This window comes from Mastacembelus armatus, chromosome 1 (assembly GCF_900324485.2).
Source record: "Mastacembelus armatus chromosome 1, fMasArm1.2, whole genome shotgun sequence".
NCBI lineage: Eukaryota > Metazoa > Chordata > Actinopteri > Synbranchiformes > Mastacembelidae > Mastacembelus > Mastacembelus armatus.
In genome coordinates, this window is record NC_046633.1 from 10,767,953 (window position 1) to 10,794,149 (window position 26,197).

At 40.9% G+C, this 26,197-nt stretch overlaps 2 protein-coding genes across 2 annotated transcripts; one reads left to right on the forward strand and one right to left on the reverse strand.

Annotated features, from left to right (window-relative positions):
- The first annotated feature begins 334 nt into the window (after positions 1–334).
- On the forward strand, positions 335–9,635 carry rfc1 (replication factor C (activator 1) 1). The gene is made up of 23 exons (XM_026303525.2): positions 335–449; positions 808–942; positions 1,259–1,334; positions 2,178–2,294; positions 2,437–2,729; positions 2,887–2,955; positions 3,261–3,338; positions 3,423–3,755; positions 3,841–3,954; positions 4,050–4,229; positions 4,634–4,738; positions 4,994–5,420; positions 5,538–5,653; positions 5,804–5,918; positions 6,337–6,425; positions 6,525–6,662; positions 6,868–6,963; positions 7,087–7,340; positions 7,429–7,546; positions 7,765–7,910; positions 7,997–8,210; positions 8,788–8,973; positions 9,070–9,635. Exons 1-23 carry the CDS (start codon positions 447–449, stop codon positions 9,163–9,165), a joined length of 3,498 nt encoding a protein of 1,165 aa, XP_026159310.1. The 5' UTR covers positions 335–446; the 3' UTR covers positions 9,166–9,635.
- Positions 9,636–10,059: 424 nt separating this feature from the next.
- Positions 10,060–24,500, reverse strand: wdr19 (WD repeat domain 19). Its single transcript, XM_026303524.2, has 36 exons — positions 24,370–24,500; positions 23,820–23,911; positions 23,626–23,691; positions 23,398–23,523; positions 23,107–23,222; positions 22,882–22,997; positions 22,623–22,703; positions 21,339–21,451; positions 21,057–21,230; positions 20,907–20,977; positions 20,640–20,812; positions 19,813–19,933; positions 19,578–19,684; positions 19,363–19,479; positions 19,080–19,235; positions 18,570–18,717; positions 18,224–18,437; positions 17,164–17,323; positions 16,908–17,018; positions 16,671–16,780; positions 16,525–16,582; positions 15,764–15,910; positions 15,519–15,601; positions 15,348–15,431; positions 15,114–15,260; positions 13,766–13,890; positions 13,516–13,625; positions 13,351–13,419; positions 13,182–13,259; positions 12,721–12,817; positions 12,455–12,579; positions 12,283–12,364; positions 12,005–12,155; positions 11,694–11,817; positions 11,529–11,605; positions 10,060–10,484 (listed from the first exon to the last, which is right to left on the reverse strand). Exons 1-36 carry the CDS (start codon positions 24,373–24,375, stop codon positions 10,370–10,372), a joined length of 4,050 nt encoding a protein of 1,349 aa, XP_026159309.1. The 5' UTR covers positions 24,376–24,500; the 3' UTR covers positions 10,060–10,369.
- Positions 24,501–26,197: the final 1,697 nt, after the last annotated feature.

Below are 26,197 nucleotides of genomic sequence, written 5' to 3' on the forward strand. Positions count from 1 at the left end.
ACACGCCCCATTCACTTCAAATTTACCGAGGGAGAGATGTTGATCCTTTCTCGATACAACGAATTTCGAAACTATAAAGACAAAACAAAAACGAAACTATAGTTTTATTTTTTGTCTTAATGTTCTTTCCTTTGTTTTACAAATATGACCAAATAGTGTATATGTTCAGTGATACTTACATAAAGACACAGAGACAAACAACCTCACACACTCACACTCACTCCTATGGGCAATTTAGAGTCACCAATCAACCTGACATACATGTTTTTGTACTGTGGGAGAAAATAGGAGTACGGATCACGTGTTTATCCTATCTATGACAACTTCCGGTTGTGCGTCATCTCCAGGCGACGTCAGAGTCCTGTTTCGCGCCAACTAACGATCGAAGTATTTGTGTGAAGCGTTTCTGCAAAACTTAAACCAACAGGGCGAGAAACGTCTTCATAATGGTGAGTCACATCTTCCCGATGACATCTTGTATATTTTGTGAGGTTCATTTCATGCTGGTCTTGCTCCTGTTAGCGTGTGATAGCTGCTGTTTACATGACAACTTCACTTCGTCAATAACAGGGATACGTTACCTGCAGAGATCTGTGCTCAGTTTTCAGGGTCGTGATAATTAACCTACGATACGTGTGTGTGTGTGTGTGTGTGTGTGTGTGTGTGTGTGTGTGTGTGTGTGTGTGTGTGTGTGTGTGTGTGTGTGTGTGTCTGTGTCTCTGTGTCTGTCTGTCTGTCTGTGTCTGTCTCTCTGTCTGTCTATCTGTCTGTCTATCTATCTATCTATCTATCTGCGTGCGTGCACAGGACATCAGGCGGTTCTTTGCACCGACATCCACCAAAGCTGCGGTGCAGAAACCAGCCCCGAATGGAAACCTAAGAGCAAAGAAGCCCGCTCCTCTATCTTCAGACGAGGAAGTGAAGAAGAGAGGGACCACCAAGGCAAGGCAATCATGTTGTTTTGTCCAGCTCACAAATCTGAGTTAGTGTTTTAGATAGACTTTTCCTGTTTGTCAGATTTTCTAAGTCTGTGTTGCAGGGCAATACTGTGTTTTTGCTTTGAATGTTTCTTTTGAAGGATTTCTAATTTGCTTTATATATAATAAGTGGATCAGAATACAAAGAGCCACTTTGCTCTTGTATTGATGCTTAAGTTTCCTTTGACTACTGAAAGTTAATTTCAGTGTTGTCTGCTGAGTCTTTCTCCTAATGGTTTTCACTTCCCCCCTCACCTTTGACTGTGGTTGATGTGCTTCAGGTCAGTCGCTCCCAAACAGAGCAGAAATGCAAGGATCGGGAGAAAAAACGAAAGAAACATGCAGTCATAGAGTCAGGTACGAATGATTTTTGTGCTACTGTGTGAGTACTGCACCTAACAGTTGTTTTTAACCATTCATATTCAAGTTTATTGGTCACATACACAATCCTGTGGAGTACCACATGCAGTCAAATGTTTCCCACAACATAATGTACACAAATAGCTCATTGACATTTTATAGACATTTGAGAAAATAATTAGATTAACTGATAATAACAACATTTCTAGTTGCAGATTTTCAGACAAACATTTGTCCAGGTTGAGGCTCCTGCAGTTTAAATCCAAATAAAGAAAGCCATGATAGATCTCTGTGTCTCCTTGACAGCAAAGTGTTTGTACATATAAAGAACTTCATATTAAAACAAATGTAATTAATAATAAAAGCTTAGATTTTGTTCGACTGTACAGATTGAGCAAGGAGGTGTCATTTTCAGCTTCCAGTAGGAATTAAAATGAATATTTTATTCATCCAGATAGTTAGAAGAGTCTTGAACATTCTGAAAATATCTAACAGCTCAGAATATTTACTGTGATGTGTAATGTGTACAGACCGTGATTTAGTGAGTGTGTGTGGTTGTTTGTCTCTATGTGGCCCTGTGATGGACTGGTGACCTGTCCAGGGTGTACCCTGCCTTTCACCCAAAGAGAGCTGGGATAGGCTCCAGCAGATCCCTGTTACCCCAAATAGGAATAAGTGGGTATAGATTATGGATGGAGTAGAGTATAAAGAATATTACAGCACTACAAAGAGGCACAAACTCGTGCTGCTTTTTGGTCTTCTTGACATGTTACTCGCTAAGTTTTTTTTTTTTTTTTTTTTTTTTTGGTTTTGTTCACCATGCATTATTTTTCTGTTTAGACTCAGAGGAGGAGCAGCCTGTGAGTAAGTCTAAGAAATCCCCTAAAGAGAAGCAGAAGACCAGCAAACCAGAGCCCCCTCCCAAAAAAGATCCTGTGCAGTATGTTTCTGAAACAGGTGATGGTTTTTTCAACATCTCGCAGACATAAGATGAATGAAAACGTATTCTCACAGTGCATAATTAAGGAAATGTTTAGAAAAATATGGATCCAGCAAAGGGGCTGTTTTAATCGGATTTTTTTTTTTTTTTTGACTGTAGACTCAGACAGCGACAACTTTCAAACTTTAAAGAAAACCTCCAAACCCAAGCAGAATGGCACATCCAAACTGACAAAGATGGAGACAGAGACTGCTCATCCAGGAGCCAAATCAGGAGAGAAGTCTCCTGTCAAGCGCTCCCCCGCACAGGGGAAAACCGGGGTACCTGTTACCCCTAAACCAGCTCCGCCTCCTCAGCCCAAACAAACCCCCACCTCTGTGCTGGATTACTTCGGCAGCGGGACTGTCCAGCGCTCAGACAAGAAGCTGGTAGCCAGCACCAAACGAAAAGCTGTGAGTACTGAGGAGTTGTGGCCTACTTTCACTTCTTCTCTTCAAGCATCCTCATTCTTCTTTTATATCTAAACCAAGGTCCAGGCTTTGTCTGAGATCAAGCTTTTCATTACTGGTTAAGACGGTGTGACAAAGTGACACTCTGTCTGCTCCTCAGCCCATTCAGGACACGAGTGATCTGATGAGTGATGAGGAAATTGCCAGACAGCTGCAGATGGATGAGGAGGTAAGCAAAACAAAAACACTGCTTGTTGCTGTAGTAGTAGAATTAATCAGCCTGTGGACTGATAGAAAATGAATCAGACACCTACTTTCATAATCAAGTTTCTTGTGAGCAAACAAAAAGTTTGTTTATATTTATTAATTTATTATTATACCTTTTGCGTGCATGTTCCCAGTTTATATTTTTTTTCCTTTTTTATAATTTTTAATGTGAAAATGCCAAAAATCTGCGTTTTTATATGGTTGTAACGGAAGAAGGAAAACATTAGGAGAGAAACACTTTATTTCTCACGTGTTTGCTTCACTCAGCTTGAAAAACAGGTTCATGATGATGAGGAGTTTGCCAAAACTCTGGCCATGCTGGATGAGGAGCCCCTGGCAAAGAAGGTGATGAACATATCTTTTATTAAGGCACATGTACTTTAAATATTACTGGCTGGTAAATATCATATTTTGTGTGTCCTCCTCCAGGCACGTAAAGGTTCTGATGAAAAACAAGCCCCTAGTGGATTTCCCAGAAAGAGCTGCACAGACAGTAGCCCCTCTAAGACCAACTGGAGGGTGTCGGAGAAAGCCGTCACTCCGTCTCCTAAGAAGAACCCATCTCCTAAGAAGAACCCGACTCCTGTCAAAGCCAGCTCCAAACTAGCCAAGATGAAGAAAGAGGATGACGAGAGAGATAAAGAGCCAAAGAGCAAAACGCCAATTTCACCTGCAAAGATGAAAATCTCTCCCAAAAAGGTGCCCCTTTCAGAAAAGAAGTTCACACCCACCACACTTAAACCCTCTCCAAAGAAACCAGAGGTAAAACAAGCATTCAGAGCGTAACAGATGTAATGTGTCGATAAATCAATTAATTTCTCCACATCCTGTCTCGCAATCTGATCAGAGCACAAGTACAAGCCCTGACGATGGTGAGAAGAAGAAGGTCAACTCGTCAGCTTACAGGAACTACCTCAACAGAGAGGGACCACGAGCTCTGGGCTCCAAGGAAATCCCACAGGTAGGAAACAGATCACCATTCAGACACCATCCTTGTCCTGTTGCTAATGACTGACTGTACGGCATCCTCTTTGTGTGTGTGTGTGTTCTTTCCAGGGAGCAGAGAACTGTTTGGAGGGCTGCGTGTTTGTCTTGACAGGCGTCCTGGAGTCAATGGAGAGAGACGATGCTAAAACCCTCATCGAGCGCTACGGAGGCAAAGTGACGGGTAACATCAGCAAAAGGACCACATACCTGGTACAGGGCAGAGACAGCGGCGAGTCAAAGCTGGAGAAGGTGACCAGCGTAGCATCTTTCTCAAGACACACATAGAATAGCATCTCCTGAAGAAAGTCTATTGTGATTGCTGTGAACAATGATGCTACCCAGTATTTAAAACGTTGCAGCAGCCACGTACAATGAATTATATCAGGATTTGTCACATCAGTCATTGAAATTGTAAGAGTTGGTGCATATGAAATGTCAAATACATGCGGATTTTATAAAAATGTACAGAATAACACACGTTTGAATATATAAGCTACGTAACATAGAAGCTTTTGAGCTGCAGTTGAGAAAATACAGTGCACAAGCAGCGACAATCACACCTGTTTGCTCTTTTCTGCACTGATTTTGGGTCTGTCTGTTTATACACTGTTTGTACACTTTGGTTTTATACTCTCTTGTCTCGCTCTGCTCAGGCAGAGAGTCTTGGTACCCAGATCCTAGATGAAGATGGTTTGTTGGAACTGATCAGAACAAAACCAGGGAAGAAGTCCAAGTATGAGATTGCTGCAGAGGCAGAGGTCAGTGCTGAAAATATCCAAGGTGTTTAGATAATAATATAGTACTGCATGCTGTTGACATAGGAAACTTGTTTCTTTGCTTAAATGACATTTATTCATTATTCTGCAGATTATCTCAGTTTATCTGTTAACAGGTTAGTCTATGAAATGTCAAACAAACTGTGAAGGAGGTATCATAACTTTCATAGTGAAGTCTTGAGGTTACTTACTTTAACAGTTCAAAGACGTTCTCTTCATTCTTCCTCTGTCAATTAGAGCAAAGCCTCAAAGACCAGGACTCCACCCAGCCAGACTTCAAAGAGCACCCCCAAATCCCAGAAGATCTCTCCATCCAAGGGGAACTCCAGGTCCCCACAAACGCCGAGCCCATCAAAGACCGGCCTGGTGCAAGGTTTTAGTGGCAGGACCAGACATGGCAGCACCCCAACTGGAAGACGCTCAGGTCCCACAGCTCGCAGAGAGCTGAGCCTTTCCTCCTCTGCCTCTTCATCTTCAGCCCCAGAGCCTTCATCTCCATCCACCACTGCGGAAGGTGCCAGTCTGCTGTGGGTGGACAAGTACCGCCCGCTCTCTCTGAAGACCGTGATCGGCCAGCAGGGAGAGCAGAGCTGTGCCAATAAGCTGCTGTCCTGGCTGAAGAAATGGCACAAGCACCACAGCAGTGGAGCCTCCAAGCCACCAGGTACCAGACAGCTCATGTCGGATTTTATTAATGATACAAACTACACACTCATTTGTTTCAGTGAATTTTACCTCCTGTGTTGAAGACCATGTGCTCTGTGCTGCTCTTTTTGTACAGCAGCAAGATTTGGTAAGTTTGGTGGAGGAAAAGACGACGGGTCAGGATACAAAGCAGCTCTGCTCTCTGGACCCCCGGGCGTCGGAAAGACCACCACAGCTTCCCTTGTCTGTGAGGTCAGTCTGAAAAACAGGCATACCTTGGCCATTCTGTTGCTTTTATTTTACAGCCATCCTCCTGAGTTGGGACATGTGCGAAACATTGACCTTATGCTCCGATGACAGCCTCGTTATGACTCTGCACTGTGTTTGTGCGTCGACCTGTAGGAGCTGGGCTTCAGCTACGTGGAGATGAACGCCAGCTGTACCCGCAGCAAAACCAGCCTGAAGGAAGTCGTCGCAGGGTCACTTAATAACACCAGCATCGAGGCTTTCTACAAAGGTGATCTTTTTTTTTTTTTTTCTCTCTTTGCTGTTCATGTGAACCTGTGTCAGACTTTAAATAGATCCACACAATTGTAGAAAAATGACTGCACACACAGTCATCAAACACAACAGTGTGGGAGTGTTTGGCTGCCCCGGGAAACACATCATATATTTACATTAATTCTGTTTAGTTTTGACATGAAAACATTGAAACAAACTTTGGACTGTTACCTCATTTTGTACATTTTATTGCTCACTGGTTCCTCGTGTGAGTTTTCCATACTATTGCCTGGTTAATTTAACAAATTCCTAACAAAATCCTCACATCTGTTGTATTCAGTCTTTTTTCTGCATAACGTAGCACAAAGAAAGTTCATCCATAAGTGAAGTACATACTACATTGGTATATGTAAGTGTTGGTGTGTGTTTTGTAGGTACGTCTCAGACAGTGAGCAGTAAACACGTCCTCATCATGGATGAGGTTGATGGCATGGCTGGCAATGAGGACCGTGGAGGAATCCAGGTAACACACAAAACAGCAGTTCAGTCTGATAATCTTTTTTTTTTTTTTTTTCTCTCTGCTGTTTACAATACCTGACCTCTGACCTTTCCCCCCCTCCAGGAGATGATTAGCCTGATTAAAAGTTCAAAGATTCCCATCATCTGCATGTGCAACGACCGTAATCACCCAAAGATCAGGTCACTGGCCAACTACTGCTTCGATCTGCGCTTTCAGAGGCCACGAGTGGAGCAAATTAAGGTACGCACACGCACCCTACCCCTTGCCAGGCCTGACAGAGGGTACGGGAGCCATCACCTTTAAAACAAAATGCCTTGGCACCTTTAACAAAGTGCCAACAGACAGCAGCTACTGTGACTTCTAAATTGAAATATTTAAAAGTAACTTTTTAGATATTTAACTTTTTTTTTTTTTTTTTTTAATTCTATCATTTTCGATTTTTCAGGGAGCCATGATGTCCATCGCTTTCAAAGAGGGAATCAAGATTCCACCTCCAGCTCTAAATGAAATTATCTTAGCTTCCAATCAGGATGTGCGTCAGGTAAAGAAATTATATTGATATTATTAAAAGATTGTAAATGTCCGTTTTCGACCAAGGTTGTTTCTTGATGTGCCACCTTTGGTCTCCCCTCTCACTTGGCTGGTCTTTTTTTTTTTTACTCAGATTATCCACAACCTGAGCATGTGGTCTGCTAAAGACAAGAAGATGACATATGAACAGTGCAGAACTGACGCCGCCAGCGCCCGCAAGGACATGAAAATTGGACCGTTTGATGTTTGCAGGAAGGTGTTTTCCAAAAGCGAGGACACTGCCCACATGAGCCTCATCGACAAGTCCGACCTCTTCTTCCACGACTACTCGTTGGCGCCGCTCTTCGTCCAAGAGAATTACGTGCACGTTCGTCCAGCAGCTGCTGGGTGAGAGGCTCGCTGGTTCCTTGTGTGAGAAAACAAAATGTCTGACTTGGCCTTTCAAGGTTATGTTTTCCTGTCTTTCTTCTCACAGTGGAGACCAAAAGTCCCACCTTGTGTTGCTTAGCAAGACGGCAGACTCCATCTCTGATGGAGACCTGGTGGACAGACGGATCCGCTCTGGCCAGAATTGGTCACTGCTCCCTACCCAGGTAACACACACACATGGAATTCGAAAGTTAAGGTAGATTTCTGAGATCAGATGTTATCAGATATAGGTTGTTTGTGAGAGTATAATATTTTTCTTGAAAGACTGGGTGTCTTAACATTTGCTGTTAACGCTTGTGATCACTGCTTGTGTTGTTCTGTAACCTTTTCTTTAATCAGCATGAGGCTCATCTTTGAGGTCTGCCATTTACTTTGGTTTTAGGCCATCTATGCCAGTGTGTTGCCAGGGGAGCTCATGAGAGGCTACATGAGTCAGTTCCCCACGTTTCCCAGCTGGCTCGGCAAGAACTCCTCCACCAGCAAACACTCCCGTATAGTTCAGGAGCTGGCCTCGCACATGAGTTTAAAGTGAGTTGGACCTGAAAGACTCTTTTAATTCTTTATGCACTGTCAAACCCAAGGTAACACTCAGTGTATTTGTTGGGGGCCGGCAGGACGTTGAGTAGCAGGCAGGCGGTGAACCTCGACTACCTGCACTACCTGCGGCAGGCGCTGCTGAGCCCACTTCAGAGGCACGGCGCAGAGGGAGCCACACAAGCTGTGCAGCTGCTGGACGACTACCAGCTTGTCAGGGAGGATGTGGATAGCATCATGGAGATCAGTATTTGGGGCGGACAGCCTGACCCCTACTCCAAACTGGACTCTAAGGTGAGTGGCTGAGGTAATTAGGACAAAACAGCATTTCTCATTCATACCTACAACAGTCAACAGTTCAACCAAATGCTGAGCAGACACATAGCAAAAACACCTTGTAGAGATGAGTTTGGTGCTAATTGACTGTGGCTCTATCAATATAAGCAATTCCTTTTACATTTTAGATGTAGTAATTTGATCTATTGTTAATTTTAAAAGTATTGACCATAATTTTGTCTCAAAAACCAAATCATAAGTCCTATTAACTAAATAAATGCAGAACAGAAAAAATGCTCTCTACACCGTTAGCAGCCCAAAATACAAGCTGACATAACATCCAATAATAAGCCCAGCAAAGAGCAGTATGCAGCACAGTGTAAGGTGCTAACGTTAGAAAATGAACTCCAGTGCCATTTTCTTCCGCTTTTGTCTCTGAAATGAGTGGACCCACATGTGATGATTATGTCCTTACAGCTTCTAATGTAATGCATAGAAATAACATCAGTATCTATGAATGATTGGGCCTTTACGTTGTTGCTCTAACAGTAAATGCTCAATATGTTCTGACACGTGCTGCTGATCTACTTTTCAGGTGAAGGCAGCCTTCACTCGAGCATACAACAAAGAAGCTCACCTGACGCCCTACTCCCTGCAAGTTGTGAAGAAGGGACGCCGTGGCGGCGGTGGGGAGTCCGAGCTGGGAGGGGAAGACATGGAACTAGAAGCTCAGGAGTCTGAGGACGAGGGGGAAAGCCTCAAAGCGGACGCCATGATCAAAGTAAGAACAGTCAAACAGTGCATGTGATAATGTGCAAAATCAAACCCATATTATCTTTATCTTTATGTCTCATCTGTTTCTGGTGTCTCTCTGCAGCAGAAGAAGGCCAAAGATAACAAGGAGGGAAAAAAGGAGAAGAAAGAGGATTCTGGGAAAGGAAAAGGAAAGGGGAAAGGCAAGGCTAAGAAATGACTGATGACCAGTGAAGCAAAACAGACTGTCATTGCCTGCCCTTTTTTTTTTTTTTTTTTGCTGCACTTACATTGATATGAATGAGCATCATAGAATAGTGAAACTGGCCATACACTTTACAGTTAACTCATCTATCTGTCATCCAAACACCTCAGTTACACACTAGTTAATATATATCCTCTTTTTAACTTGCTTGTTTCCATCAGAGGGCATCTATACTGAGAAATGATACACATCTGCTTGTTTCACCCGATATCATGTATGTGCACCTCGGTAGTAACGTCCCATTGGGACTCTCTGTTTGCAGTCCAGGTGCTGAGGCTGTAAATAATGTGACTGTGATGTAAAAGACTGTTAGTTTTTGCTACAACTAGAACTGCGATTACTGTTACTTTTGCTCTCATTGAGCCTGTGAATTGCAATTTTGTAAAACAAATTTCATGAGGGTTAATACAAAAATATTTCACTTGTGTTACTGACTTTTTTTTTCCCCACCTAAGGGAGGGAGCTGCCAGATTTTAGAGAGTTTAAGATCCCACTTGAAAACCGATAAAGATGTGCAATAGTGCTGATGCTGCCATAGGTGTAATTAAGTGATAGGGCTGCAACAACTAATTGATAGATAAAAATCGATTGTTAAAATTGTTGGCAACGAATGTATTTAGTGATGTAGCTGTTCGCGGTGGCACGCGGTGTTACAATCAGCAGCTGCAGAGAGGAAAGTGGCAGAAGTGGGAAAGAGTGAAAGTCGTGTTTTCCATAAACAATTTTTACACTGTTATGTACCTAGTTTTAGTTTTTCCAAAAATCCAAAATTACCCCCTATACACTGTCAATGGCACAGCCCCAGGCTGAGGGGCAAGATGCCACAGAGGACCAGACCCCAACCCTGACATAAAAGTCTGAGATTCAAAATGAAATTGTGACAGAACAAACACCTTGCGGTCCATTTTTTTATCCATTAATTGTTGGTTGCAGTTCTATAACATGAAAATTTTGACCATCTTAACCTTACAGATAAATCACTAGTACAGAAATATTTGTCTCCAGCCACTTAATTTACAAAAGTCATGATTTTTAATATACAAAACAGAAAGCTTTATATATTCCATCTAAAATATGTATTTCACACATTCAAAACAATTTATTTTGAAAAATCCTGTACTCACATAAAATGTATGTACATGTAATAGTATTTGTTTCATCATGGATCCAGTTCATCAGCCTGCAGGTATGTGGAACAGTCGGGGATCTTCTTTACATGTTGGACACTAAGCGTTTCAGAGCACATGGGACATACTGTCTCCGTCTCCAGCAGCCTAGAATAAAGGGTCCAAAGTAGATTAAAGATCATGAATATTTTTGGAAATACATTTTGCTTTGTCAAGTAAGACGATAAGTAGCACTCTCACTTCACCAGTCTCATGTTTGCATGCTGAGAATAACGCTAGAGTACAGAGATGCTTACTGTGGGACCAAGACTGACAGAATAAAGACAAGGAACAACTACTCTGGCTCTGTCCAAACAAAAAAAAAAATCTGCCTAACAAAGTTTCTAAACCTAACTACCATGTGTGTTTTCATACAAAATTGAAAAACATAAATGACAGGATGAGTTAAGTGCTGTAACTATTTGTCAGGTTGTGGCAGTGACTCTCAGGTAGGTACTGATTATTTCTTGGTAAGAAAGCAAAAAGGAATATTTCAAAAAAATGTTTGAATTATGTTCCTAAACGTTAACACTTTCTAGCATAACTTGCTAGAATAGCAGGATGGGGGGGGGGGAGGGGGTGTCATAAAGTAAATAATAAAAATAAAGTTGATCTTATAATATTAAGTAATCCACCAATCTAACATTGCAGTTCTATACCACAGGGAAAAAAAGGCTCTAAATAGGTGCATCAGAACCAGAGAAAGCTTTATCCAGCACTGATGTTTTCTTCATCAAAACCCTTAATGCAACATTACACCTCAAGGAGAGATGAGAAGTAGCTACTGCGTCTGGTAAGCTCACAGCTTTTTAACTCAATGCCCAGATATTTTTTATTCTGAAACTTGTAGTGTTAAGCCCCATTATAAAAGATTTGTACAGCTTACTCTAAAGACACAAAATCTTTTATGTAACCTGCACGAGTACTGGTGTAGACCTCAGAGCCTTTGAATAGGCAAGGGGGCCTGAAATACACAAAGGCCAATGTGAAAATTAAATAAATTTTAAAAAAAGGCACATTTTATCTTTCTGGTGAAAGTAAACTTGACTCTAATTCATGAATTGTGTATTCATATCACACTGCTACATCTGTGGTCTTAGATAAATATGAGTGTTATTGGTTTAAGCTGGTGCATGTTTGTGCATCACTTACAAAATGAACTCGGAGTAGAGAGCAGGAAATTTACAATGAGGACACATGGACCAATCTTCTTTCAGCATATGACGGCCCTGAGAAAATTACAAAAAAAACATTTTGCCATCATTGTTTTTCATGACCACATTTGGTGAACAAACAAGACTTAAATGTCCTCTGTACCGTGGCAATGCAGTAGGGCAGGTTGTTTTTGCAGGACATGCACAGCAGCTCGTTCTGCGGTAGCTGGAAGCCACAGAAGGGACATGGAGCAGTTTCTTCCTCCAGCTCTGACATATCAGGACGTCTGGTGTGGACACATATGTAGCAAAGAAGAGGATTTGGAAGGAGTGGAGGAGAGAGTGGGAGACGTAAGATGAACAAATGAGGTTAAGTGGATAAAGTGAGGTCAGGAAAGATCAGAAGAGTCAGTTTACCAAACATTAAATCCAATTCAAAATTGGACAGGAGGTGTGGACATTTTCATTACGCACCGAACCATAGCCTCAATCTTCTTCCTGTACTTTGGGTCGATCTCATTTCTGTACTCTGGTCTCATTAGCATGGCAGCAAAACCAAAGGCTGAGTTCTTCAGGCCAGCACGGTGGCACTCGATGACTGCTGAAGTCAGAATGGGAACGACATCTACACATACGCAAAGATAAACACTGATGAGACAGGTGAGTCACTGAAGCTTCTATTAAACTTGTTTTTATGTTTTCTTCACAATAGATCAGTTTTGGGAAAAGGTGCCTGTTCTGCGTTGACTCACGTGCGGGAAACTTGCTGATATTGTTGCTGACACGGATGAGCATGCGTGCCCCTTTGAGGTGGTCTCCTCTCTTCACATGGATCTAGATAAAAACACAAAGTCAGGAACACTGCACTTATTTTCTAAGATTTAGATAGACAAGCTCTACCATCTAACAATTACTACTACTGACCTTCACCAGTAGGTAGGAGTGGAGGATCATCAGATTGGTGGCCATTTCAGCAGGGATCTTGATCTTCTGGGCCTGCAGCTCTGTGTACATGCTGAACAGCACATCATGGGCGTTACGGTAATTCCCTGTAGAACAAAAAGAAAGAAAGGAAATTCAGAAGCCAGAACAAAACGTGTGATTAACCTACAGTACATCTATGACTACATGTGTGTTCTGTTATTGATATAAACATCTTGGTTAAGGTTTGTGTGTGAATATACTTGTACCTGCACACTGCTCTTCTCTGGCAATGATTATGGCGGTGCGAGCAGCTTCCCTGTACTGTTGCAGTGCCATATACAGCCGGAACAGGTACTTGGCATCCTGGGAAGAGGAAAGAAAGGTGAACTTACCATTAAGATGGCAGTTCCTTCTTGTTCTTCTTTACCTTACAGGCAGACATGAGCACACTTGATCCAGGGAGATGAAGCTACTCTGTGTGTTGCATTTCTTTTGTCCTCCACCCAACACCTTCACACCAAACGTGCCATTGCAGCCACTCACACATTTAATGATTTCATTGGCATTCGTGACTAATTCTGCTCAGTTTTCTAATTAAATTTCTGTTTCTCTTTCTTTTTTGTAAAGTTAAATCTGGTGTCTCTACCGGTCAAGGCTTGAGTCAGTCATAACAGGGTATTTTGTGAGCAAAGGGAGGCTCAAAAGTTGCAGTTCATTGTCTAATTACCTTGGGCATCCCGTCAGTCTCGCCCATCAGGTAATCTATCAGCTGATTGGTCAGATTGACATCTTTGGCCTGACCCACCTGTAGTACATAAACAAAAAACACGTAAGTGAATGCTTACTTCATTTTATCTATGAATAAAAATATTCGGTTCGATACAAACAGCGCTTACCGTCTCAATAGCCATCTCGACTGCCAGGTTGTCGTCAGTGTTAGGACACTTCAGGAAGTGTTTCAGGGCCTAAGAGAAAGAAAAAATGATTAGAGTGAGTTGATGTACAATCATATAAATGCTAAAAGTTATAAAATAAATGAAATAATAGCAGAGAGCTCTTACTCTGCTGTACTGCCCACACTTCTGAAAGAACTTGCCAGCCTGCAGGTGTTTCTTCTCTCCTTCAAAGTACAAAGCGATGCTCTGGTAATCCTCCTGCGTCGCCTCAGGGCCTGATAACCACACACAGGAGGCCATGCAAATAATATTCAAAATGTTTAACTGCATTAATTACAATTTACAACGACTAGCTGGAAATAATATTGGAATAATAATATGCTCTACTCATACAGACATAACCCCACAGACTGACCAATGATGTCAGCGTAGACCTCCATCTGTCCGTGCTGCTGTGCAAGCTGGAAAGCTTCATCATTGCACTGGGACAGAACCAGGAAGTGGATGGCTGAGCCGTAGTCATTCAAACGCAGGAAGAACCTGAGACACACAATATGTTTATGTTCTGTTACAAAAGATTTAGAGCTGAAATGATACCTTGATTATAATATACCCTTTCTTTTTTTTTCTAAAGTCAACACTAATATGCAGATAAAATGGTATAAATGGAAATAAAAGTTATCATTTGTGATTTAAAATATGGATGTGGTGTCTAGGGAGTGGCCCCAAGCGATGGAATACTTAGTGAATATCTCAGGCAACAGAAGCCCGATGCAGAGGACGAAGAGCAAGAACCATCATGGCAGGACAAACCCCTGCACGGCACGTACCACCGACAGATACAAGAAGTGGCTGATATCGAAAAGTCCTACCGGTGGCTGGAAAAAGCTGGACTGAAAGACAGCACAGAGGCACTGATCGTAGCAGCACAAGAACAGGCCCTGAGCACAAGATCGATAGAGGCCGGGATCTACCGCACCAGGCAGGACCCCAGGTGCAGGCTGTGCAAAGATGCCCCTGAGACAATCCAGCACATAACAGCAGGTTGTAAGATGCTAGCAGGCAGAGCGTACATGGAACGCCATAACCAAGTGGCCGGCATAGTGTACAGGAACATCTGTGCCGAGTATGGGCTGGAGGTCCCAAGGTCAAAATGGGACACGCCTCCAAAGGTGAAGGAGAATGACCGAGCTAAGATCCTGTGGGACTTCCAGATACAGACCGACAAACAGGTGATGGCTAACCAACCGGACATAGTAGTGGTGGACAAACAGCAGAAGAAAGCCGTAGTGGTAGATGTAGCAGTCCCAAGTGACAGCAACATCAGAAAGAAGGAACATGAGAAGCTGGAGAAATACCAAGGGCTCAAAGAAGAGTTGGAAAAGATGTGGAAGGTGAAGGCAACAGTGGTCCCCGTGGTAATCGGCACCCTCGGGGCTGTGACCCCCAAACTGGGAGAGTGGCTCCAACAGATCCCAGGAACAACATCAGAGATCTCAGTCCAGAAGAGCGCAGAGCTAGGAACAGCTAAGATACTGCGAAGAACCCTCAAACTCCCAGGCCTCTGGTAGAGGACCCGAGATTGAGGAAGACACACACACCACCCATAGGGGTGAGACGGGAATTTTTTTTTTTTTATATATATGTATATAACAATAATTTCTATAGAAAGTTATCAGTAAAGGTTACAGATGGAGGACAGACAGAGGAAAAAATTCACTACTCTTACAAAACCGTGGTTGTGTGATTTTGTTTGCCCCTACCTGGCAACCATCTTTGCTCCATCAATGCTCTCTGTCTCCCTGACAATGCGAACAGCGTCTTCTGGGTTGTTCAGGTGGTCCAGCAGCACGCGGATCATGTTGTCCCAATCTTTCGCACTCTCATAGGCCTGTGCTGCCTCCTTATACCTAGATGACACAGTATACATTACACTGGCATCTCTTTCAATGATTCAATGTCTTCACTGGAGATAGACATTCAGTATGTGAACCTACTTGCCATCAGCCTCCTTTGCCTTGGCATATTGGAGGTGGATCTTAGGAGAGGAGACATGTGGGAGTAGCTCTCCCACCTTTGCCCTGAGTGTGGAATTAAATTTTAAAAAAATGTGGAAAAAATAAAAACGAGGTAAGTAACTTGCAGACGTTTGACGTTGTTTGTCTCACCAGTTCTTGCACCGAATGTAGACAGATGCAGCCTTGTCATAATACTGGCCTTTCTCATAGAGCTGAGCAGCTTCAGGGAATTGCTGTAAGAAAGGAAAAAACACAGACCATGGGAACAAAAAGGTGCACAAGATACATCCATTACAAAATGCATAAATAAGCACATGAGATGATTGCAATTTACCATATAATAAGGGAAACTATCAGAACATAAGTTAGAAAAAATAATACAGCTGTGCCTCTACCTTCATGCTCTCCAGAATGGCTCCACATTCCTTCTTGAGGACTCTGCTTGGATGCTGAATAGCCTGGGAGGATCCTCTCCTGATGTCACCCATCCTGATGCACATCCTAGCTATGCCTCCTTGACACGCCTCATCATGGTCCTGGAACTGCACAGTGAATGAAATATGGATGAATAAGAGTATAATAGATAAAGGGGACTTCAAAATTTGTCAAATTACACTTATTTCATCATCAGCTGCTCATACCTTGTACATAACCACAAATCCTAAGAAGGGACCCTGAAATGATCTAAGCCTAACATACAGTAAATGTGCATACTTGTGTTCAACTGTTCTTTAAATATAAAAACCAGCTGGGAAGAACAACAAACTGAACAGGAGTCTCCCATGGAAGTATATGAAATCACTGAGTAGATGTGCCATTACTTCTTAACTTTTACATCTCAGGAATACCAGTAAAATGAATCACTCCCTTTCTTTTTTATATTTGTATGTGTAATTCTTTTGGGTTCATGTTTTTGTGCAACTCAGTTTTACTTTGTCAGGCATATAATTTTTTTTTTTTATTAAATATAATAAACCGTTTTTATTCTCTAAAAAAATATGTGATATATCTTCAGAGGTTAAATTACCATTATTTGTCCTATAGCAGCTATTTATTCTAATTACATTATGTAAAAAACAATCACTTACTAAGAAAATGTGCAATAAACAGTGCTTTAAGTGCTTGTAATGTTATTAATGCTCAAAGAGGCACTTACTTTATTATTGTGGGTCATGCCTTTCTCATAGTGTGCTAATGCATTCACATAGTCTCCACTACAAAGAAAATCAGAGAGGTGTAGATACAGTTTAGACAGTTTAGACAGATCAAGTCTACTAAATGTGTTGTGTACAGTACACTTACATAAACTCCAGGTGGACAGCATATTCTTTGGATATAAAGGGAATCTGATCTTCTGCTAGCCTCTTAGCTAACATAAGAGCACTGTCCCACTGCAGCAGGTCTCTCCTCATCTAAAACACACACATATGTGCACACAAAATTCTACATTAACATGTTTAGCTAATTACATGTCACACACCAAAATGGAAACCAAAATAAAACACAAACGATCATTTTTAATATTTTATACAAACACACCTCAAGGGCAGAGATTGGACAGTTTGAAGACAAATAGAGGTCCTGAGCCAGGTTGTAGTCACCTAGAAACATGGCCAAATGCCCTGCCAGTAAATTCACGTCTTCTATACCCTGGACACAGGAAGACACAGAGACAAAGACAGAGAAAAGGACAAGGAGAAAGGAGGAATGTTGATATAGTACACAGAAGCACTGTCCTTTATGTGGAGTGTGTGAGATCAAGTCTATGGAATGTAAGTAGGTGTGTGTTTTGTACCAGGATGCCCTGGAGTGACAGGACCATGCCCACATTGCCACTCATGCGGTAGACCTGGATGGCCAATTCAACCTCCATATGGATCAGACAGGCTTTGCCTAACTCTGCCCAGTCTGCGTCACTGCCTGCAGCCTTACACAAATCCAAGGCTTCATGGAACCTTGACAGGAATACACAGACAAATATTTCATCCCGTACTTATCTCGGGCAAAAAAAAATAATAATTTTTTTTAAAAATCATGAAGTAAAATTTTGTTCCTAGTCTCAGACTTAACCCAGAGTCATAATGAACCAAAAAAAAAAAAAAAATTAGTTGCCAAAACCAATTTGTTATGTTTGAATACATATATATGTGTGTGTTTGTATGAATATATCAATGACCTCTTTCTCTTTTATATACAGTGTTTTTGGATTTTCAAAAACTTCTAAGCTGATTTAGACAAATCCTCATCATGATACTGCTATGCTCTGTGCTCATTTAATAACTATACCAGATTTAATAATCTGGTATACAGTAAATGTGCATACTTGTGTTCAACTGTTCTTTAAATATAAAAACCAGCTGGGAAGAACAACAAACTGAACAGGAGTCTCCCATGGAAGTATATGAAATCACTGAGTAGATGTGCCATTACTTCTTAACTTTTACATCTCAGGAATACCAGTAAAATGAATCACTCCTTTTCTTTTTTATATTTGTATGTGTAATTCTTTTGGGTTCATGTTTTTGTGCAACCCGGTTTTACTTTGTCAGGCATATAATTATTTTTTTATTAAATATAATAAACCATTTTTATTCTCTAAAAAAATATGTGATATATCTTCAGAGGTTAAATTACCATTCTTTGTCCTGTAGAAGCTATTTATTCTAATTGCATCATGTAAAACCAGATTTAATAATCTGGTATAGTATATAATAATTTAATAATTAATAATCTATTTACAGAACAACATTCATTTGTGAACCAGTACAAGCAATGATACTGTCATCCCCGGCAACAATATATTGTTTTATCTTGAACAGCAGCATCTAATAGAATTGATCCCAGACTTAACTGACCTCTTGAGCATGAGTGCCTGGGCGAGCTGCTTGCTGTGCTCAAGCTGTGAATCTGTCAATGTGCTGGCTGACTGCTTGAGGAAAGAGTGTGTGCTCAGAGCCACTTCACTGGTGTTGCCGCTCGCTGTCTGACAAGTTAGCTCCCCATTATATAAAAGCAAAGGCTTCTGGGCAAAGAGAAGTGCAGTGGTCCCAACCAACACCACCCGGGGGCCTGGGCAGACAAAGTGAAACAATCAAGCCATATTTTATTTGCATAGATTCATTTCATTCAGAAGGAGTTGTTTCTGAGATCAGGGTATTGAGTCTAAAGTGTAAAAGTGTGTCTGATGTGGCAACATCCTACCATATATGGTTGTTTTATGCAGGGCGTAGGTGTAGATCTTGTCATCATCATAAGCTACAAACACTCCTCTGTCAGCATGCCAGTTGTCCCACAGCACTCCCGTGATGGTGGGAGAGAAGTTGGGGAGCTCACAGCAGGACTCCGTTGTCTGGGATGAATGGACACACAAACACAAAACCATCTGTTTTTTTTCCCACATCGACTGCTGTGAAGTCAAGTCTAAATCCAGCCTAGGCCATCATGATCACGTAAAGTGATCAAACTGTCATAAGTAGATCTAAGTGTTAATAATGCTGTCAAAGATTGTCTCAGTCATTTCCAGTGTGAGACTTTGATCTTAATAATATCTCTTATATTAGGGATTTCTTGGTTGCAAATTTTGTTTTTAACATAACACCATAATACCATATTTCATCACTGAATAATTAGCTACTTACTTAAATACACTACATGTATACTGTACAACATTTATCCATAGAGTGTATGTGCCAAGTAACCATATATACTGACATTTGCAGGGGAAAGCAAGAAGCCGCAGTTCTTGCCATCGATGAAGACCAGTCGTGTGCCATTTTGGTCAGGAAACACTTTTCTCACTCCAACTGGGTGGCTGTAGCTGCTCACAGTCTCCAGGTCTTCCACCAAAACACATACAACATGACCTGACTGAGAGATAAGAATGTCCATTAGAAAGAAAGACATTTATCAATCAAAGCCACATGAAAACACAGGCAGTGCTAACGTAAATACTGCATGCATGGATTGAGAGAGGCGCAGAGGTATTGATTCTTACATCAGTGCCGTAGTACAGGAAGTCAGCTGTAAGTGCATGGCAAAGGATCCGACCTTTTCTGTCATCATCGGGAAACAACTTCATCTGCTTCTTCTCCTCCTGGTCTTTGCCTTCAATCTGAACATGCACACAGAGAGACACAGACGTGACAATAAATCAGTCATTGGTCAATAAAACCAGAAATATAAAGATATCTGCATACACAGGTAACTCACAATGTGTAGCTGCACTTTTCCCTCAAACAGTGCTGCTGCATAGTCTGAGTTAAGGCACATGCTGGCTATTGTTCCCAAATACTCAATGTCCTTCAGCTTCTTAAAACCTGAGTGACACACAAACAGTTTGGTAAAATTTATGTGCAGACATGACTAAATGAATTCCTGCGCACACACACACCACATAATATTATTTGAATAGTTAACTACACATCACACACACACACACACACACCAGGTTCTTGGTCGATCAATGCGTAGAACCAGGCTCTATTATTCATCCCCACTGCCACATGGTATGGCCCCACTGCAATGAAAGTGGGCTCTACTTCGACTTGTATGGCCACAGGACTCTCCTGAAAAACACAGTTCATTAGAGATAGCTTTAATAATAAAACTAGCCAGCAGTATTGATCCCCAGCCATACACAACTAGCTCCATCTTACATAGTGTTTCTGCCCATTATACTCTGATGTAAACTTTCCTCTAACAAACCCTGACCTCACTTATTTTTGTCCAAATACTTTTGTCTTCCATTAATACATTTGTGTCACAATAAAACTGCTAGAATGTGAACACACTCTTGTATGTCTCCTGTAACCTTGGTAATGATTTCACATCTATTACTTTTGGAAATTTTATGTTTGGCTGTTGGGCTCCAGCAGATCCCTGTAACCCTGGTTGAGGAATAAGTGGGTATAGATAATGGATGGATGCAGGGATGTTTGGCTGTGCGTTAGTTAGCAGGCTAGCTACAAACATGCCTGACAGGCTACAAAGTAATATATTTTTTAATATCTTACATCACGTGATTTAGGTTGCTCCATATTATGGCCAGCATCAACAAATCAAGACTGATTGTCAATGTTGCTGAAAACGTCTAAACCTTTTGCTATTTTGCTCCTGTTAAAACTAATTTAACAGCTTGACCAATTTTATCAGTGTGAGTTTTACATACTCTGTTCTTTCTTGTCATAGTGCTGTTTTCACAAACCCCCTTTCTACAAAATTTTATTTGCGATTATTATTGTTTTGATACTGTGCAGGTGTGTGTGTCCTCACCCTTTCCACCTGGTTGGACACAGTGACTTCCAGCAGAGAAGTGAGGTAGGCCAGCCGGGTACCATAGCAGCCACCCAGGATGGGAAGTTTGGTCAGGAAGACATGAAGTGTCCCTTTCTGTGTGGAAACCGCCAACAGCTGGCCATCATCTGTCCAGCTCAGCTGGTCCAGACCTGAAGGAGAATTGACAGGAGGCAGAGCAGGGAAAAATGAGTAGTGTGTTCAACACTGCCTTCTGACAGTTTGATTGGAAAAGATGAGTTTTACCTTTAGTCTCATCATCTAACCGAACAACATGACTGATATCTTTAAGCTCAGACAGCTCGTGGATCTTTATGCTGCAATAATAAACATGTGACATTAGTTTTTCCTGTAAACACATAAATAGTAGATGCTGTCTCTTGAAAGCCTGTGTACCTGTTGTCCCCGCAGGAGGCAGCTTTGTTTAGTGCTGGAGAGATAGCCACACTGTTGAGACTATCTTTATGGTTGTGAGCCTGATAAAGTTCCTCCCCAATCTCTCTGATGTGAGTGGAAATAACCACGAAATATCCATGGGAGAATCCAATAAGTATGTAACCATCACCATACCTGGAAGTGACAATCAGTGCAAGGGAGAACTAATTTTAATACAAATATCTCACAGGCATAATTTAGTATATGTGTATGTATCTGTGAATGTGTGAGCAAATGCAGTACCAGCGATAGGACACAATGTTTCCATAGCGGCGCTGAAAAGTCAGCTCTATCCGGTTGTCAGGGTCATTGATACTGAAAAGCATTAGTATCTTCTTGTCCACAGACACGCTCACCTAAAGAGTCAGTGATTGGAATAAGGTTACCATATCCCAAGACATGACTAGTCACATCCTACCTTGCTGGAAAAATAAGTGAACCCCTTTGAATTAATTGCTTTTATGTAAACATTAAAAGGCTGTAATTTAAAAAAAGCATTTTTACTTTTGACTAACCAGGCAAGGATGCACTCCAGTTTTTACTTTCTTTATGGTAGAGAGAGCATTATAATTTAGAGTTGCTTTGCTGCCTATGGGTCTGGACATCAGGTTTTATTAAGGTATTTTACAGGTTAATGTCAAGGTGGCTGTTTACCAGCTGAAGCTTAGCACAAGCTGGGTGATACAACAGGTCAAAAAAGAAAACAAAAATCAAAGTAAATCTACTACAGAATAACTTCAAACTAGGAAAGTTCACCTTTGATAGTGGCTCAGTCAGAGGTCAGACACTAAGACAACAGCAATGCTGTGGAATGACCTCAAGAGAATCATTCACACCAGAAATCCTAAGAATACAGTTGAGTTGAAGCAGGCCTGAAAGGAAACAAGGTCCAAGATTCCTCCTGAATGTTGTGCTGGTCTGATGTGCAGCTACAGCAAGTGTTTGTTGTTACTGATGACTGAAGGAGGTTGAATCACTTATTAAATGAAAGGGTTTACTTACTTTTCCACCAACTCTGTGAATGTTTAATGAGTTTGTTCAGTAAGATGCAAAAAAAAATTATTTTGTGTTATTGGCTTAAGCATACTGCGTTCATCTATATGTGTGATATAAATGAAGGTCAGGTCATATTTTATGAACTTCCAGGAAGCTTTCACAGTTGACATTTAATGCAGAGAACCAAGTAAAGGGTTCACATACCCCTACCTTTTGTTGCTACTGTAAATGCTTCATTTCTTTTTGTGAGTGAACTTCAAATAAGTAATTTTTAAGTATATATACAACAGTGTACCATGGCCAGCCAGACCCACTCCCTTTCTTAGCAAAAGAATCCTTTGCAAGAAATACAAAAAGAGTTAGTCCAGCTAGCCAGGCTCACAGTAGTTTGGGCTCAGTATAACACACTTAAACAAGTGACAGTTTAATCCAAGACACCAATGTGAACATATTGTAAGAAATGTTGTGACATAAATTATGGAGTGTAGATAAATGAGGAGAATGATGGCTGCAGAAAGCACAGAAACTTACAGTGCTCTCTCCTTGAGAGGATCTTTCATCTGTCTTCATTACAGAAAAGTAAATTTCAGCAGGCTCACCACGGAGTGTTGTCTGGCAAAAGAACAGAAAGATAAATGTGATCCTTTCTTTCTATCTTTTCCATCTAATTCTTTTCCTCTACTTAGTGACATGCTAATATGGGAATTATCTACTGTAAAAACTTCAGTGTCATGGCTGAAATGATGCTAACATATATAAGATGCCCATGTGTTTATGCACTGATGGATACCTGTCTGACAGTGTCCCCCTCATGATTGCTGATGCTCACTGTGTTATCATCACTTCCCAGAGCCAGTAGATTCTGAATACTCCAGCACCCACAGGTGATCTTTTTGGTGTGTTTACCTAGAATGTGTGTGGAGAGAGAGGAACAGACAATCAATTCAGAAGCGACCAAAGATGATCAAAACCATAAACATGTATCTTCAGTTGTGCTGTAGAATATGTGTATTACCCAGTACAGGGATTTTCCGTGAAGTCTGCTGATTGTAAATCAACAAGTTTCCTTTGACTGTCCCAACTGCTAACAGCGGCCCAGTCTTTGACCACAGAATGAAGGACATTTGATCTCTGTAACAATAGTATTAAATGTGATAAAAAAAAGAATCATTCACACACAGATAATTGCTCTGTTTGAGCCACAAATTATAAACCCACTAACACTGGCAACAGATGAACAGATATTCAACATCAAGCAATATATCTGTAGCTCCTTCTTTGGAAATGTGATGCATTTGTGTCATACCTCATTCCGCTGTCTATCTGGGATGTTTTATTTACACTGGCATCCCAGAGGTAGATGGAGCTGGACTTTGCAGCTATCACTGCCAAAATGTCTCCATCCTTATCCCAGTCCATACCCACACAGCGCCTAGGAGAAACAGGAGAATAATGAGAAAGTGGAACTTACTGTAAATAAGATGTATTGACGTAAACAAAGCTGAAACTTAAAAAAACATGTTTTTACACTTACCCTGGCAGGTTAAGTTCTGTCCACTTGTGTCCATGTCTATCAAATATTTTCACTGAGTTGTCCTGTCTGCATCGTTAAAAATATACATTTTACTTGTATTAGCTTAGCTACAGTGCCGATGTAAACCTTACATATTAAATGTATTATTCGACATTTCCTTAAGGTTACATTTTCTACCACGACAGTTTACTCACCCTGCGACAGCGATATAATTACCGAGGCTTTTCTGCCACTTATACAGCAGACTAGAACCTGCCCAGGCTTTGTCCGCAAGAATAAAAACGTTCTGTGGACACAAAAGAAACACTTAATGTAGCTAAGCTTTATTTTAAAATAAAGATTTCGTAATATTAACTTATTCATTTAGTTAGTTAAACAATTACATATAAGGCAGGCAGCTGCGACCGCTAACAGTGGTAATTTTGGCCGATAGCTAGCCAAACAATGTAGTTACGCTTTCCTGTTGTCTTTATAGAATGCAGTCTTATTAAATAGCTTATCTTTGGAAACATTGTGCTCGACATACGCTATAGTCATCAAAATAGCTGACCCAGCCAGCTAACGTTAGACAATTTAAAACGTACACATGCATTGTTAGCTATTAGCTTGTTTCCAGGAGCTGCCTTTTTAACATAGCAAACAAACGGTACCATTAGCTAACAGCTAACTAGCACGCAAGCACACTCAACGTAATCATGAAACCAGAAAAATGCTGGTGTTTTCTATTACTTAGGTGGTACCAACCTTCATCTTGGTGATATTTACTTAATCCTTAAAAAAAAAATCCGTTCAAGGCATCTTCGACATATTTAGGTTAACTAACTATTGCTTGTATCCCACAATACTTCACTCGGAAGCGTCTGCAAGGCGATGTCATGGCAACAGTCATTAGCCAATGAGAAGCCTCCAAAGGAAAGCGGGGATGGGGGTTTAAAGAGACAATAGGTTTTACTTACTGGCAGATGTGACCAAGAACATCTGCTGTGAAAAACCCATATGAATCTAACACTTATTGGCCACTAATGCCGAATGCAGAATAGTGCTGTAGCCTCTGTAGCAGCTAAATATTACTGTTTACGTAACAAGATTATATATTATAGGCTCAGTATTTCTAGAAGCATTTTGTGTGGTGGCTACCACAAAATCTGTTTTTCAAACCAGTTCCAAGTAATAGTGTCAGGATTTTTTTTATCTCAATAGCAAGATCGATACCACTTATTGTTTAAAGCAGCCAATGCCCTATCATGTATTTCACTATTTCTTCCACGATCCCGCATGATATCATCATTAAAACATTGTCACAATCATCAGACACCATCAGAGAATTGTGGAGATTTAAGATTTACAAGAGCAGAATCCTCCTATTTGGATTAAGTGGAACAGATTGTGAAGCTGAAACAAAAGAAAATGTTTGAAAGTCTCTGTATTCCCTTCTCTGTTTTAAAAAAACATAGAGTGAGCCATCGGGTATTGTATTGTCTACATACACTCTGAGTGTCCACCCAGCTGTTAAGAAGACATGTTGTTTTATGCGCACAGTATAACAGCCCAAGCACTGATTTGAGCTCTGCATCAGTCCCAGTGCTCCTGACTGGAGCCTGTACAGTAAACAGCTGTAATAAACCAGAGACCAGACCATTAATAACAACAGACATTTACTAGACTTTTTATGGAGTCCAACTCAGCAAGTAATAGTACTGTTGTTCAAGCAACATCATGTGCTTATATGTTTGTCAGTTCCTGCAGACAGTATGATCCCCTCTGACGCATTGGTCCACATGTTTAACCCCTATTGCACAGTTTGGAAAACTAACCCACCAGTACATTTGTGTCATTGCACATATAGTACCAGTCAAAAGTTTGGACACACTTTTTCATTCAATTCAATGGTAAAGTGTGTCTACGCTTTTGACTTGTGGTGAAGTCATATGTATGAGTGAATAAAAACATGACAGAAGGTGCCATATTCCCTCTACATTACATAATTCTTTCCATCTTTGTACATTGTTCATTCGAGGTCCCATAAATAAAGTTGTGAAAAAAGCACTTTTCACAGACAGTTTACAATAATAATTACTATAGATGCAAGTATAACGAACAATAATGCAGAGTGGTGGTAAACTTTGCTGACGTGGATAAAAATAGAATTTGATTCTTTTCACATTGTAGAAGAGATATTATTATGAATAATTATGATTCATATCACAATGACAAAAACAAAAAGGCTTGTGATACTGGGGTAAGAGCCGCTGTTTTACAATCAACTTCCAGTGAATTTACACTAATAAATTCTGTGTTAGCGTTTTCCCATATATAGCAGTTTCACTATCAAGTACACTTTGTAAATGCTGTCATATAGTATTGTGCTTGCACCACAGATCCAGTAGACAGCAGCCTTGTACAGTTTTTATGACTATTTCTGTCCAGTGTCACATTTTGATGTCCCATCTTATTTTCCCTTGTCATATAATTAATCATTGATGTTTTTAAAGAACCATCTTCAGCTTTTGTAACTCAGTACTGAACAGACTATCCATCCCTTCATTTGAAATAAATCAAGCTCAACTGATCC